The sequence below is a fragment of the Mycena indigotica genome (genome assembly GCF_014461135.1).
Source record: "Mycena indigotica strain 171206Taipei chromosome Unknown Mind.scaff0010, whole genome shotgun sequence".
In the NCBI taxonomy this organism is placed as follows: domain Eukaryota; kingdom Fungi; phylum Basidiomycota; class Agaricomycetes; order Agaricales; family Mycenaceae; genus Mycena; species Mycena indigotica.
The window spans coordinates 105482-121884 of NW_023503009.1; the positions used below are offsets into that span (position 1 = coordinate 105482).

The 16403-nt window shown below is 52.7% G+C and overlaps 1 protein-coding gene across 1 annotated transcript; it reads right to left on the reverse strand.

Annotated features, from left to right (window-relative positions):
* Positions 1-12977: 12977 nt before the first annotated feature.
* On the reverse strand, positions 12978-14964 carry MIND_01114100 (uncharacterized protein; the record flags this gene model as incomplete). The annotated part of the gene is made up of 7 exons (XM_037367704.1): positions 12978-13347; positions 13396-13581; positions 13630-13702; positions 13756-14036; positions 14085-14264; positions 14313-14421; positions 14958-14964. 7 exons carry the CDS (start codon positions 14962-14964, stop codon positions 12978-12980), a joined length of 1206 nt encoding a protein of 401 aa, XP_037215536.1.
* Between the last annotated feature and the right edge of the window lie 1439 nt (positions 14965-16403).

Genomic DNA, 16403 nt, shown 5'->3' on the forward strand with positions numbered 1-16403 from the left:
CTGGACTCCAATTTCATCACTCGTGAATCACGCTGGAAGCTGAGTCCGAATATCACCAACCGTTGGCTGCGGCTTGAAGGTTTCTTACTCGCCGTCTTGCGGTGGCAATGCATTGAAACCACTGCGAGATTCCCCAATCGCTTCCTTGGGTTCTTTACTCACTCACCCTCCCACTTCCGCTACCAAGACTCATTCTTAACCAAAGATGCACTGCTCAAAGCCACGGTGGACGCGCAAGAAGCATTTCTCCCTGTGCTTGCAGCGATTGCAATGCACGCAACACTTTTGGATCTCGCCTTCACTGATGCTGACTGGCGCCAGAAAATCCCTTCATCGACGAAAACACACCCTCAACTCTGGGATTCACTCGAACAAACAATAGAGAACATGACCAGCAACCCCGTTGGCGGCATCGTCAATTTCGTCAGCGCGGATGATATCCGCAAATTCTGTCGAGTCGAATGGATCTTCGCATTAATGCTCAAGCATAACCGCCCACTCCCCTTGTATATCAGATTCAATTCCACCACTCTCCCGCAGCTTCTTCGGTTGGAGCTCTGCCAAAACTTCAAACTTGAAGTTAAGCTTGAGAATTTGACGGCAATTTATGACTCCCCCCGATGCGTACCCCTCGATTGAGTGGGTCTATGTTGATCCCAACATTCGGCGACATGGCGTATTCACCAATTACGACTACAAGCCTCCGCGTAAGCATCCCCGAGTCGAGCCACGGAGCGGACAAAAGCAGGATGAGTCATTCCGCGATTTCTTCTATCGTCGCAAGCTAAAGAACGCACGGCGGGAGGCTGCAGAGACAGAAAAGGAAAAAGAGCAGCGTCTTGTTCGTCTGACCTATGCGCGGACGAAAAATATATATACGCGCAAGTCCACAGTCTGGGAATGGAGAGACATGGACGACGATAAGTTCTACATCCGCCATCGTGTCCCTCGTTCGGAAATCGAGGAGACTTGGGACTTTTACTCGAACGAAACTCGAGTTTATGACAAATACAATAACGAGTGGGACCTCTGTGAGCCTTTAAATCCGCTGGCCATGGACGACAGGTCTCGGATGGAAGCGGAAGATGATCTATTTGCTGGAGACAGTAATTTTGACGGGCTCTGGCCAAGCCAATCTTCCGTCACCCTGGATTTGCCAGAGATACATCCCAACGCGGCCGCTGTCGTCCAAGAACCCAATGCTGCCGCTGATGACCTCCTTACGGGGTCCCAGTTAGAACATGCTGAAGTAGACAGGACTTGCAGGGTGCCGCCCATAGAGACGTACTCAGTGGCGGACACTCTACGTGTTCACTTTGGTTTTCGAAGCTCCGAGGGTGATTCCCTGCCCAAGGAAATGTTACAGCCGCATGTGGCACTCAATGCCATGGGAAATAATGACTGGGACACGGACCCGCCCCAAGATGTGAGAGCATTTCTACATGCACTCCAGTCCGCCAGCTCACTTGCTGATGTTCCGTTCGGCTGTTTTGATTTAACGCACCATGATCTTTGGGAACAGCGCGGAATCGATGTTCAAGTTGTGGAACGAGTGGATGCAAAAGAGGAGCATGAAAGATATATTTTCATCATTCGGCCCCATGGTGAAGGCAAGAGCGAGCAATCTTGCATCGTGATACCCTGTGCCCAGGCTGTACTAAACTTGTTGCGCTCATCCGTCCGAGATTGGTCGACAATCATCGCTCTTCTTGTCCTTGGCGGAAGCCAATTTTACACTGCTGTGGAAGACGCTCCCGACGCGTTTGAGCCCAGCAGTTCCACCACCAATGCCTCGACTGGGCTTTCGCGTGGCAAATTACATGCCGACACTCCTTGACTACTACGGATATGTCAGGCTTGCCGACGAATTTTTACGCTCGCCTCGGGGCAAACTTGCGATTTATGCTGGCGGCATCATTTCGCGAATCGCCCATCTTATCATCGAGAGCCCGATTAGTCTTTGCTCGCGAGACAACCTCAACATATATGATGCCAATGCATCCTTCCCTATTCCCGGGCCAAAACGGGCTGTTTTCTTCGAGAAATTGACGGCCGAGGAAGAGGATCTGATTTGTGGGGTTTATTCAATAGCAACAGGTCAGTCAAACCGAAAATCTAGCACACGGACTGATTATTTTTAGATCAATTGGATCGACGGGACGCCACAGGTCATCAACAGCGTCGTCTATCTTGGTGGCCACTTCCCTCAGCATTTGCGCAATCAGGTCTCAATGTTGGATGGTGGTTGCCAAACTGTGACAAGTGGTTTGACAAGGAACTCGTCAAGATGGAGTCGGGGCAAGGAGTATTGCGAACGCAGGAACAGTGGCGCAAGTCCCTCCGACTGATGACCAAGTCCATGAAAATCCAGCAAGCACAGCACAAACTGGGAACTGAATATCTGCGTGCTCATTCGTAGTGTGACTTCACTTTTTTTTTGTAAATTGATGATAAATGAATGAAAAATTTCCCGCTGCCGATACGTGGCCGTGAGTCGGCCGATCATGGGCCACTAAGAATAATGCACCCTTTTTTCACTATTATCTGACCTGCCTTTTTTGTTCTCCTTTTTTATTGAATAAACTGGTTTTATTTTTATAACAATTTTTTGGACAAAAAATAGATGAAAAAGTGGGGAAAGATATCAGAACAATCTGGGTTGAAAAAAAGATAGCATTTTTTAAACTCTTTTTGTTTTCAAAAATGCCAGCTTATTGAGACCTAGATTGTGATCAGATCTGGGTCCTTTTTTTTTACTTTTATTGTTCATAAATCTGGTCAGAAATATGGACCATTTTTGGATGGATATCTAGGCAACAAAAATGGTAGGCATTATTGGCAACTTTATTTCCCTCATTAAAATTTTTAAAAATGCCCCACTTTTGTTCCGAATCCTCGGGGTGAGTCGGCCAACGTCTTGATTGACGAGTAGCACGCGGAGCAGCGTTGTAATGGAGCTAGCTGATGAGAGGTGGGGATGACAAGGTGCGCCTACTCCGATGTCCTGCTCCGCCGTACCATCTCAGAGGCTACTTAGAGCGAATCATCCTTGTTCGTAGGGCAGCGCGCTGGTCTTGCGGGGAACGGACAAGGAGGAGGTCGGAGAGACAAACTTGGAGCGGCTGCCGCTGGCTCCCGATACCCTGCCAATCTCCCTCAGGCCATCCCCGGACTGGCTAGGGCCCGAGCGCGTTGTCGCGAGCTTACGCCTGTGTACTACTGGCGGCCCCGGGGTGTTGCTGCTGCCGGTGCTGCTGGTGCGCGCTGACACCTCCACCTCCACCGCTGCCGATCCCAAGCGCTCCTTGGCCCACTCCGCCTTCCAGCCAGACCACTCGCCCATGCGGGGGCTCTTCAGCTCACAGGCAACAGTGAGAAGAACAACATCTTCAGGGTCGACACCCAGATCCTCGCACATTCGAATGGTCCCCTCGACCGTTGTCTCCCCGCCATCCGCGTCTATTACTAGTGAGTATAGCGAGCAATCCCCAGCGGTGACGCACGCTTGTGCTTGTCAAACAGCGCGTTGAGTCTGGCTGTGGCAGACGCGCCGGACACTGGTCGTAAAAAGTGGGACTGGGCCGAGGACCAGGCGGGGACCAGGCAGGGATGGCGTCCGGATCGCCATAGTAGGCATCTACCGCGACATCCATCCGCTTGTATTTTCCCAGAAAACGGCGCGTGTCCTTCACTGTGGCGCCATCAGAGTCAGTAACGACAATGGGAAGGGGAAACGGCCACGCATGATGCGCCGATGACGCCGTAAAACTGCGCGATGTTCTCCTCCATCTTCTTGTCGACCATCGACAGCGGGGGCGGGGTCTTTGCAGTGCGTAGAATGGCGAGAGCGGGTACGATGAGCGCGATGGGGCCGTAAGAGAACGAAAGGGCACGAGGTCAGCGATGACGTGGCAGCAGCGGCGCGGGCACTCACGGAACGACAGAGGTACACGTAGGTGGCAGCAGTGAGCAGCAGCAGCAGCAGCGCCTAGCTCGTCGTGGCGGTCATCGTGGCGGAAAGGAAAGAAGGGTGAATCGGCTGTCGGGAGTGACAAGAATAAGTTCACGTCATCCGCATGACATGACGCCACTTTTTTTCTTCTTGATTCACGACCACCACCACCACGCCATCCTTGGCGCCAGCCGGCTGCGGGAGGCTGTCGAACTTATCGCGGGCCGAGTACGGGCTTGCTTGTAGATGCGATGCATCTAGAGCATGTGGTGCTTTTCAAGTTTTCGCAAGAGGTATGCATCTCTGAAACTCCCGATATCAGGTCGGAAAAGTGGATTAGCAACTGCTGGACACCCCCCCTCCCTGTGTGTGACATCACGCCACGTGATCGCACGTGATGTGCCAGAAAGGGAACTCCTTGATGGGCGCCAGAAACTGGTGAGAATCTCATGCAGTACTACTAAGTGGCTCTATATATGGTGTCCCTTCTTCTGCCTCCACCAACATTGACCCTGCAGGCATTATCACAAGACCAATTTTGGCCACAGGCAGGTGCGACTTGGGTGTGAGGTGGCTGAGTCATCACCACCCAAATAGGAAATTCTCATCAAAATAATTGTACATGTCTCAGAACAACCCCAAAATCTGCTTTCATATACATTCTAAGACCATTGATAGCATTCCCAGCCACCTGTACCATACAAAAGAAAAGTGAATTAAGGCCACCAGACCACCCCCCTCCCCTCCTCCCTGACGTCTCGGCTTGCGCCGGCGCATACCCCTTGAGTTTTCGAGCTCCTGGAGCAAGCGGCTGCAGCCTACCGTGGCCATAACCCGCCAGGGTGCTTTAAGGCAGCTTTGATAGGTCCACCGGCCGAACCGGTTTGATCGTCACAGCCTCACACCATAGTCAAAGCACCAGTGCCGACCACTCATCTCATCTCTGGTCTAGCTGCAACTGCTGCCCACGGACATGATGCCAGTCCCCCCCTATGCAAGTCCACAGACAAGGCCTCTGGTGCCACTCTGTTATGGTTGGGGAGTTTTCCGAGTGACATCTACGAGACAGCAGCCCTATTCAGTAGGTTCCTATTTTGCACGGTGTACAAAGCCTGACATGTACAAAGCGAAGCCTGGGCATTGTTGTGTGCCATGCCGGACGATTCAGAGGCTCGACGGGGTATATAAGCAGCCTATATGTTTGTAACGTGTCTATACCCATTTTTCTACAACGACGACACCTCTCTCTCTACCAATCCACAAACCATGCCGATCTGCAACGGCTGTGCTAACGATTTCGAATGGTGCGACAGTGACCGCTGTGATGGCTGCCACAATCGCGATACTGGAGGAAACACAGAATGGCCGCAATGTGGGGGTTGCGGTAAGCTTTATCAGTATCTTGCTCCCAGCACCCGCTGTGCATTCTGCAAGAAGAGAGGTGGGTTCAAGAGATCATCATCTTACACAACTGACAATTTTGTAGATTCTAACATGATAACAATTCACAACGCTACCGATAATCCACCCAACCCTCGTTTGCGAGACATTTACATTCCACCTGCCAGCGTCTCTCTCACAAACAACCCTGCGCGTGTTGCCGATGCGCAAGCCGTCATGGATTCAATCTCTGGTAGCTATGCAAATGCCATGTTGGCTGTTGGTCATTCTGGTATTGGGCGCAACAAGGTTCGGGGGTACACAACGTGCTGAGCCCACAATAAACATTCGGGTAAGTACATGCCTATCACTTGTTCTTTGACATCGTGTTAATGCTTTACAGTTCGCCAAGGTTCTCTTGCTCTATATCGATGGTGTCCCAATCCCAAAGAGCAAACAAGTTGTCGATTATGACAGCATGCTTCAGACCGCAAAGGAATCTATGGTTGCAGCCGAGGTTCTTGGCCATATGCTTCTTGGTGTTCAACGCGCTGTTCTCCAACACTGCAATCACCCTCTTGATGCGTATGTTCATTTTTTCTTGGTTCATGGACTGAGACTTTTTATGGTAGTTCCGAAGTCACGTACTATTATTCTGCATGTGGTGATGCTGTTCCGCTGCATTTAGTCACGGGAGACAGTCGAATCGGCCATTTGTGGGCTAACAGCGAGGGATAACGAAATCAGTGGGAGTGGGACTGGCCCAGTCCCACTGATGAGGTCAAGTCCCACTGATTCGTCCCCAGTCCCACTGATCAACCACGAGTCCCACTGATTTGTCCATGTTCAGTGGGATTGATGACATTCGGCAGCTGGAGACATCAATCAAGCGGCAGCTGAAGGCATCAATCAAGCGGCGATCACACGTGTCACCGCATTGACAGCATGTGACACGTGTCCTTCTTGACTCCGATGACGGTCCCCACAGCACCTTCACGCATCCGGGCGGGGCCATCCGAACATCATCTGTGTGTTCAGTCACCCTTTGCGGCCTTCAGCAGCAAGCTCCGAGCTCACAAGAATGGATGAGTCACCGGGCGCCAAGTCATCCTCGCGCCGCCGCCATCTCCGGCGTTGTCTGTCACGCACTGCGTTTGGCGCCACCGTTCTGATAAATTTATGCATGCGGTAGTGTCTGACTCACAGTAGTCGCACTGGCACGCTGCAATCCCTGTCCTGATGAGCGGTCCAATGACCAACACGTTGAGATGTAGGCCAATAACTGTTTTTCCTTGCGCATTTACCCCCGTATAGGATAGCGCATAGCCAACATATAAATTCAAGGTGTGCTTCGCCTTTCCAAGTCCTCAGTGCCTGTTTCCCCCTCACGGCTTTACAGATGGACACGTCTCTGGAGAACATTGTTTCGACACTTTCTCTGCGCGACTTACGGAGCTATCTTGCTTTTGTGAGCATCTCGCGGGCAATACTGTCAATTACGCCGCTCATTTCGTTCAGGCCTTCCCACCAGCCCTGGCATTGGTTGGTCATGACCCATGTTTCTCGGTGTCAAACCGTGCCAGCTGGATTACTTCCGCGGGCTACAGCATATTTCTCGCTTCTGATGGGTCAAGTGCCACGGTATGGGACTATCGGGACGCGTCGATCGACGAGCTCAACGGATATTGTCAAACAGTAAGATATATTCTCCGTCGCATACAGTCTAACTTGTTCTGTAGTTCGTCAGCGCTGAATTCCAACAACATCCGTTCTTTTCGTTGGACAACATCGATGCCTGGGTCAGTCCCGCCGCATACAACGCATATCAAGCCAACTCGAGTCAATTATCCCCGACGACCGCAGTCGAGCCATTACGAGGTATCGTTCAACTCCCTTGACTTCGACGCGACTCAATCTACCATCTAGGACGCACAATGCGCCGGTTCCCATTTGATCGGGCACTATCCGAGGCTAGTAGTGGAGTAATGGAGTCGTCTACTGCAGGCTCCAGTCCGCCTCACACCAGGGCGGTCTCGATTTCAAGCTCACGCCGCTCGCTCTCGAATGTGTTCAGCCCTCGCGAGCCATCTTCTGCAGCCAGTTTGTCGTCTGTTCGACGACGGTCTACTTCGTTGGATGAGAGCTCGCACCGAAGCTCTCCGCAGCCGCCATCTCCAGTTGTCGAAGGTTGGGTAATCTGTTCATTATCTATTGTCATTCATCGATTTCCCAGTGCGGCACGCCAAGAAAGCAGGGAAACGAAGAAAGCGGCGCATCATGGTCACACGCGAACTGAGCATTGATCGGTGGGAAACGAGGACCTCAGCTCCCTCGACCTGGCCTGTGCCGCGAGACGATTGTGCATGCCTGGTCGATCTAAGCGCATCCCCCGAACTGTTTGAGCCGGAGGGGCATCCTCACGGCCCTGCGGAACGGCGCAAAAAACAAAAAAAGCTGGTTCGGACAGCTGAAGATGTTATTGTTGCAGCCGTTCGTTGAATCGCCGATTTTATGCACCGATACTAATGCCCTCTAGGACCAAAATTCATGGGCAGGCTCGTTTGGTCATGCTAGCGGCGATACCTGGGTCTACGGCTTTTATGATGACCCCAATCTTCGTGTCCGCGCAAAGCGTAGCGCTCGCCGGTGCAATGGCATCAAGACCTGCGAATTCGTACCCACCGAAATATCGAGTAACCACCAGAGATATGAGCCGGATCCAGAGGGAAGACAAGATCTATGGAAGCGTGAACTCGAGGCCAATGAACGCGAGGCAAACTCTCTTGTCCGTCTCCTTGCTCGGTATACCATCCATTTGTCGATTGTGCCCAAAATTGACAAAGCACAGTTTCTATGGTCAAATTCTCACTGAGCGGTGCAAGAACAAAAATTGCCACGGGCACCCAATTATTGTTCCGTACGCGAATGTCAGTGGGCCATTTGTTTCGCTTTCACAATAGCTGACTTTATCCAGGAACGCAATGTCGATGGACAAGATGCGTTCATCGGCTGCTCTGGATGGACAGTGCAGGAGAAAAACTTGCATATTTGTCTCCGCATCCCAGCTAAAGTTGAAAAATGCGATGTCAAATATCTGCTCGAGAATAATGGTCGACTACCCGACGGCCTGTCGCTTCCTGATGGAGACACTTGCATCCTTACAACCAGTCCTAGTGTGACATTGGAGCAACAGTGCGAATACCGAGGATTCATTCGAGGCATATTGGACTGGTTTGTGCCCAACTTTCACGACCAGTTACCTAACATCTGACTGGCATCCAGATGAAATGCAGGCAGCAGTCGATGGTATTTGGTCTGGTGCTATGCGTCGACAGGTACTGACCGTCGGCAGAGTATTTCAAGATGAATCCAAGTCCGTTTGAGTCGACAAGCCAGGCCAATGAAGCGACGTTCTATAGCAACTCCATGTCATTTGGCCAGCCAGGCTCACTCTCTGGACAACTCGTGCTTGAAGAAACAGGCCGCGGCTTTGGGAGCCTGGCGATGCCAAGTTCACCTCTATCCGAGTCGACACTGTCAGTCTTTTTATACCCACTCGATGCCTACGCTGACACATTGCCAGTGACATTCACGGCAAGTTTGGACCGTTGGCAAGGACGCTCCAGCCTGATGAAATGGCCAATATGCAGCCGTACTATCAGCTGGATACATCAGACTTGGGCGTTCGAGCGGGGGCCTACTTAGGCCGGACCACTTGGAATGACGACAGCCGAGTACTAGATGGGCCGCCAATAGTATTTGAGCCACCAAAGCTGCCGAGTCTTCCTTCTCCAAGTCCAGAGCGAATGGAATTGGTAGAAACAGTGCAGCCAGCCACTATTCCTGGCCGTAAACGCCGTCGGTCGTTGATCCCGGAAGCAGGCCCATCCAATCTGGCATCATCAACAGCAGGCCCGGGGCCGTCCAATGTTGCATCGTCAGCACCGTTGGGGAAGCGCCGCAGTCGTCCTTCAAGCCGCGCATTAGGGCGAGAATATGATGATGATATTGTAAAGGTAGATAAGATGCCAGTCAGAAAACGTAGATAGATTTTGAATTGATTGCATTTTCGCACCGTGACTCCGGGTGATGATCAATGGATCAGACGGCACAGGCGCGAATTGATGAGTGGGACTCGGACATGGGTCCAGCCTCTCACCCCAGTCTCACTGAATGTGGACCATATCAGTGGGACTCGACCTTATCAGTGGGACTGGCCCAGTCCCAGTCCCACTGATTTCGTATACACTCGCTAACAGCACCGGTCCAACCATCGCCAAAAAGGATCGCGATGCTCGTGTGCTTTCCCTTAACCTCAAATTGCGCATCAATTCACAGGTACTTGAAATTCAACCATTTCTTATTCATTCTAATAGCGGTAGGACACGGAGAATCTCAGCTCCTACCTCACCGCGTCTGTTGGAAGCAAGCGCAAATCACGCAATATAAGCCCTGACTCTGACTCTGAGGGGGAGCCACCCTTCAAACGTGCGTGATTCTCGGACTAACATTGACAAATCTTCATCTTCATTAGGCCCCGTGCTCCAACCTGCTAGTGCAAACTACTACCGCTCTGTTGTTGCACCACCACGGCCTCGACCGCCTCCTGGAGAGGAGCTGACAGTCAAGCGGTCTTCTATTTCACTCGTTCGAGTTCCTGTCGATGCCGATGGCTCCGGTGATGGTGTCCCTCTTGAACTTCGACTTGAGCTGTTCGAAGATGAGGACACCACGACAATCCAACTCTTTCCATCAAAAATCCGGGGCAAGACAAAATCAATGTCGGAGGTTTGTCAATATTCCTCTTTGTTTAATTTGCTATCTTCAACGGTAAATGGTAGATCAAACTCGATGGTCGTCGCTACGCTGCAAAGGAGTACTATAATATTGGTGATGGCGCAAAGCCGTCGGTGGAGAAAAAATGCCAAGTTGCTTTTGTATGAGGCCCAGGTTCAGTACTTGGCCTCGGACATGCTTGAGCGCTTCAAGAGCACAGCCGCAGACAACACTACTCGTATTGCAGGTATGTTCTTAGATTGATACAGTTCATTCTTGGACTAATTGTTTGGTAGACCTGGAGGTTGCGCAGCCCTTTCTGCTCCGCGTTGATTCAGGGCCAACAGAAGGCCGAACCTTCCTGGTTGACCCGTTGCTTGGCAGTACCTCGACCATCAAATATTCGGGTACCGAGCAGGCTGGGACCAACAAGGAGGATTTCTATGGCCAGACTTGTGACGCATTTGCTCATTTTTCATTGTTTGACTCCGGCGAGAGTATGGTATTTGCCGATATACAAGGTGTGGCTTGATTCTGTTCTGTATATGACATATTCATTATTATAAGGTATCAAAGAGCCTGTACTTGTCGGCAATGAACGTGGGCCAGACAAACTCGTTATGTTTGACCTTATGCTTCATGCAATCGCATAAGTACCTCCGCCTTCCGGTGCCTATCTGTCGCTAATTCTTTTTCAGCGATTTTTCCGTTGGGTCTTTGGGTGACAATGGCCCTGATGGTATTATAGGTTTCAAGGCGCAGCACAAATGCAATGCTATCTGCCGCCACTTGGGACTGCCCTCTACTCGCCCAAAGCCTCGGCCTGTTATCCAACGTAAGTCAACAGCACCTGAAGACTCTTTGGAGGAAAGCACTGGACAACTTTCGTAATTCACTGTAATGCTATCTGTACTACCTATACAAGTCTGTGTTCCCTTCTAATACTCGTAACCGCTGCGCTGCAAGAATGTCAACAAGTCGTTGAGCCGCCCATGACGCGCTGACCCAACGCTTTACCCCAGCCCCGTCTCACCCAGACAAACGCGTTCGCGGTGAGAAAGCTGAAGAAAAACTTCCTGAGGCTGTGTGGGAACCCGTCTCGGCCTTCGGCGCCGCATGCCGGATGCCTATCAGGGCTTCTTTTTTATCAACCACCACCCCGCCAGACCGAACACGCGCTGAACTCAAAGTTTTCACACAGTCCCGAACCAGGCGTAGACGTAGTTTTCCCCTTTGCTTGGCCCCGCCCGCCCGCCCGCTCGCAGCCCGCCCACCCGGGCAGCCAGCGCGATTGGCACGTGATGCTTCTGCCCGGATTCTGCCCCAGTTTCCAAAACACGTGACCACTAGGGCAAAATCCGGGCAGCCATCAAACTGCCTTGGATTTGCCATGAGCCTGTGGTCAGACCCTCGAGCTTGATACCAGGCATGCACACAGCTACCAGGCATGGTAGTGGTAGGCAGCCGGGGCGGCGGGCGCGCTTCCTTCTGCCTGCAATTCGAACCACAGGCAGCGCCACTGTGCCTTCCGAAGCGCGAATTCTGGCGTCTTCCGCGGGAGATGAACGGAATCAGGAGGGAACGCTGTGTCTTGCGACTCTCGGGTGTCACAAGCCAGCGCCGGCCATTGCATGCCTCGCCAGAATAACCCAGTCATCTTCCCATAGCGTCCGCTCTCCTCGATTCGGCACTTCTGCTGAGGACGCCTACGCTTTCCGCTCACGAGTCTGCCTTCAAACGCTTGCTCCCGGCACTGAACTCACCTGTAAGCTCATCCACAAACCAATCTCACCCCGCTGACCGTTAGGTTTGACAACGACCTCCATGTGCATTAATGCAGGACTCAACGTTCGCGCGCGGCGCATTTCGGTACCCATCCATGGCCAGATGCTGACGCGGGCCGAAGAGTCATTCGCGCCGAAACAGCTGCCCCTGCCATCAACAACCCAGAGCTGCGATTTCCTTATGCTAGCAACAAGGCAGTCACGGTTTTGCGCAAGGGGGGTTCAAAGTTCGAATCACGGATATAGGGTCGGAAAGTTTTTTTCCGACCCCCCCGGGACCCCCCCCTCCCCCCCTCCTGCCATATATAGTAATATATTCTCACGATCAGCGTCATGTGACCACTGATGCGATCAAAAAGTGGGATAAAAAATTCAATCTTTGTGAAACTTTTTTTTGTAAAAAATTTATACATGTGTATGTGTATATGTGTAGGTATGTATGTACCTAGAGCCTTCCAACACACACATGGAAGGCCATATTAACCCTCCAACATGTTCACCTCTCATCAATTACCTGATGCATGGGCCTCTGACAGAGTGGGCTATCCAAGTGCATGGGCCTGAAAGTATATAGATATAAGTAATGAGAGTGCTGAACTATAGAAATTAGAAGGTATACACTATATTTTCAGTGTCTTTATACCCATATAAGGCCCAAATCTTTTATATACAAAAAGTTTTTTTTACCCCCCAGGGACCCCCCCCCTCCCCCCTACCCCATGTGCCTGATAAGGATCTTGAACCCCCCTTGGTTTTGCGCGCTAGAACGATGCAACTATCGGCGCACAACACCACGCAAATTGTCTCGCGTGGCCGGTCGTCTCTCGGCGGGCATGTTAGGTGCGTGTTTTGCTATCTTCCTTGTTCTTTCCCGCTTACTTACTGCCCCGCCAGTGTAGGCATCGCCGACGGCATTGCAGGCCCACCACTATATGTTGGCAGTAGCGCAGGGGGTAGGGTGTCGTGCTGGCGCGTGATCAGGAGGGTCTTCTCGCAGACATGGCAAGCTACTTAAGATCAGAGGCAGTAGAAGCCACAATATGTTGTTTTGGAGTACGAGATGAATAAAGACAATGTAAGGTTACTTATACAACTTGGGGAAGCGCATTCACCATTGCTGTAAACACCGCCCACGCATTTCGAGAGCTGACCTCCGGTTGTTGGACCGCTGAATAAAGGGCTTGGCAGAGGGCCTCCATGGCAGCGTTGCTGGTGAACTGGTAAAGGTCTGGTGGAGTGTGCTCTTCAATTAGCTTGTTAACAATAGCCATGTCGACAGGAATGAGTTGGTCCTTTCCGCCCCAGCGCTCCGGGTGCTCATAAAAGTCCTTATGTCGGCCGCCAGTTGGAAGAAGGACATTCTTCTGCTTTCGAACACGATGCAGCGCATTTTCCCGCTTGTATTCGTCAAGTCGACGTTGTACCGCCATACCCCATACAAACACTGCGATCTCCCTGAAATCAATTAACATCGGATATAAGTGACGACGAGGTTGCACGAACTGGTGGACGGGATCTTGTGGATGATAGCCTGCGCCAATCTTGCCGCTCTCATATTGAAATTTGATGTTGGCAAGGTCCTTCTCCCACAGAGGTCTCCAGTTCCGTTCACGCGTGATGTTATAAACGCTCTTGACAGAACGATGAGCGGGGAGTTGGTCAAGTGGAAGGGCTTCAAATGCAGCCTGACTAAAAGCCATAAGTACAATACGAGAGAATCAACATCATATCACACACCGAAGTGTTGTTTGCAGCGCTGCGAGAATACCAGTCTCGCTGCCCATATCTGTCGTCGTCTGGATAGGAATTCCTAGAACCAGTTGACTGAGTGATATTGACCAAACAAGATTGGGTTGAGCTCACCTCCCTTCTCCTTGACAAGTCTGAGGTATAGTGCCGGAGGAATATCAGCACGACGCACAGATCGCATCGCATTGAGCTGAAGCTCGTATCGTCCATACTTGTCAATTGTCCCATAGATTCCAATACCCATGCAATCAAGAATCTTCTCATGCCCGTCCATGCACCATTCTTCATTCGGGCCGCTACAAAAGATACCACTTTTATGAACGGTGCGAGCATCTGGTCGTCGCTTATCGTTGGCATCAGGGTCCGCTGCTTTTCGAACAGTGGTAATAGCAGGCCTGGAGATGATATAAGATAGTGTGTAAGATCTAGGAAGATTGACGCACCGCGACATATGAATACCCTGCATTGCAAGTTTTTCCTTCACCTTTCGGGCTCCCCATCGACCGAGCGGATCTTCTTCTGTCACCGTCAGTACTGCTGTGGTCTTCTGGAGCTCCGAAAGACCAGAATGGCGTGTGGTTTTGAGTTGGAAACGGTCAATAATACGTTCGACACTGCGCAGTCTAGACCCAAATCAGTTGCCACCAATGAAAATCTGCTTCGTTACACACCCAATCTTGATGTTATGCTCCCGGAGCAGCTCTGCTGGGATGTCGGCCTGTTTGACATTCTCATCGATGCACTTTTGAATATGCTGAGGAAGTTCAGGATGGTCGTCGACTGAATGTGTCAATAATTGAGAGCAAGGTGAGAAGATGCTTGCTGTCAGGGGAACCTCCCTTTCGGCCCGGAGACGCGCCCGATTCCGGTCCGACTCCGGTTCCGACTCCGGTCCGGCCCTCCATCTCGCCCGCACAATCACCGATCCGTCAACGCCCTCCCGACGGTCGCCCTGGGACCTCGCCTGCGACGCCGCCCAAGCCTTCTGTGCCCGACAGCGGCAGCTACGGACAAGCAGTATATAGTCAGCTACCTAGCAGGCGGACCCTTAGAGTTTCTTCTCTTTGGATCCTCCCCTGCTAGGTCAGCTTCATTTGTATTCGCTTACCAATGTTCACGCTTTGGATCCTCCCCTGCTAGGACCTTGATCTCAGGCCTCCGGGGTTGCCCTTACAGCAGAAGAAACTCTCTACGGGATCAACCGGACAAGATTGCCAGGTTCGGCGCTGACTCAGGCTCGGAGTACGAGTCCGTTCCGCCCTCGTCACCGCCCCTGCCACTTGTCCCCTCCTCCTCTACTCCTGTGGTCCCCGCACCCGTCATGCCGTCCGGAGTCACTCCTACCGCAGACGCCCGGCTGGACTCACTCGAGGCGAAAATCGATAGCCTAACTGAGGCCCTTGCTTTACTCACCAACCAGGCTTCCGCTGCCGCTGCCGCCGCTAATAATGCTGGCGGACCCCAAACACCATCGCCGGAGACGTCGATTCCGACTCCGACTCCGGTCCAGGGCGACTCGAAGCCCCTTTTGGCGACATCAACCTCGCCTCAAAATTGGTCTTGCGACCAAACCCCCCGTTCACCTTCAACGGCGACCGGAAACGCGGCCGCGTTCCTCACGCGGTCCGCACCTACGCCCGCCTTGCCCCTGAGGCCTTCGTGGTCAACGGAGAGGCGAGCGAGGAAAAGGCTGTCCGCTATGCCATGTCGTTTATGGCAGAAGGACCCGCTCAGCAATGGGCGGAGCGCCACGGAAGCAAAGCCCCGTTTCCGTTTCCGTCCTGGGGCTCGTTCGTTTCCGAGTTTCGACTCCGGTTCGTCGAGGAGAACGAGCAAGATCACGCTCTCTCCAAGCTGGAGACTTCCGCCTATCACATGGGCACGAAGGATGTCTACCAGTACACCGACGACTTCGAGGACCTGATGGACCTCGCCGGATTCGAAGACGCGCTGGTCAAGGTGACCAAGTTCCGCCACGGACTTGACCCCTTGATCAACAACGGAATCACGTCCTCGAACGACCCCCCGGACCTCCGGGATTACCTTAGCTGGCGCACCCGGGCCTTCCGTCAATATGAGGCCCTGGTCCGGGCCAAGCTGATCAAGTCAGCCGCCCCCAAGACGCCTGGCGGTTTGATTCGGACTCCGTTTCCGGTCAACCGCATCCCGGCTCCGGCCCCTTTCCGCCCGGTGGTTCCGGTCGTACCACCCGCGGCCCGCGCCCCCGCTCCGGCGCCTCCAGCTCCCGTCCCTATGGAGTTGGATCGCACCAGGGCTCGGGGTGCCCCTCGTCGCGCCTGCTTCAGGTGCGGCGACCCAAACCATCTCGCCGGGATTGCCCCCTCCCCGCCGATGTCCGCTCGATGGACATCCTCGACGAGGTGATCCAACAACTCGGTGACGAGATGTTAGCGGAGTTGATCGCCCGCTACACGGACACAGCTGCCCTGCCGGAGACGGCAGCGGAGTCGATGGCCGGAGAGGATTTTGTCCCCGCGACGAGTGACTGGTGTGCCCTCGTTCGCGTCTATAAATCGTTTTGCCTCTTTGTATGATGAATGCAGTTCCTTGCCCTACAATGAGCCCGAAACGAAAGACACACCCTCTCCTGCCCCCGCCTCGACTCCGTCTCCGACTCCGCCCGCGACTCCGGTCATCGTCCTCCGCCGCCTCACTGCCTGGGAAAAGAAACTGCCCAAGAAGTACACCGTTGCCGCTGCCCCTGGGGCGAACTCCCTCCACCTCCCGTTAGAGCTCGAGTC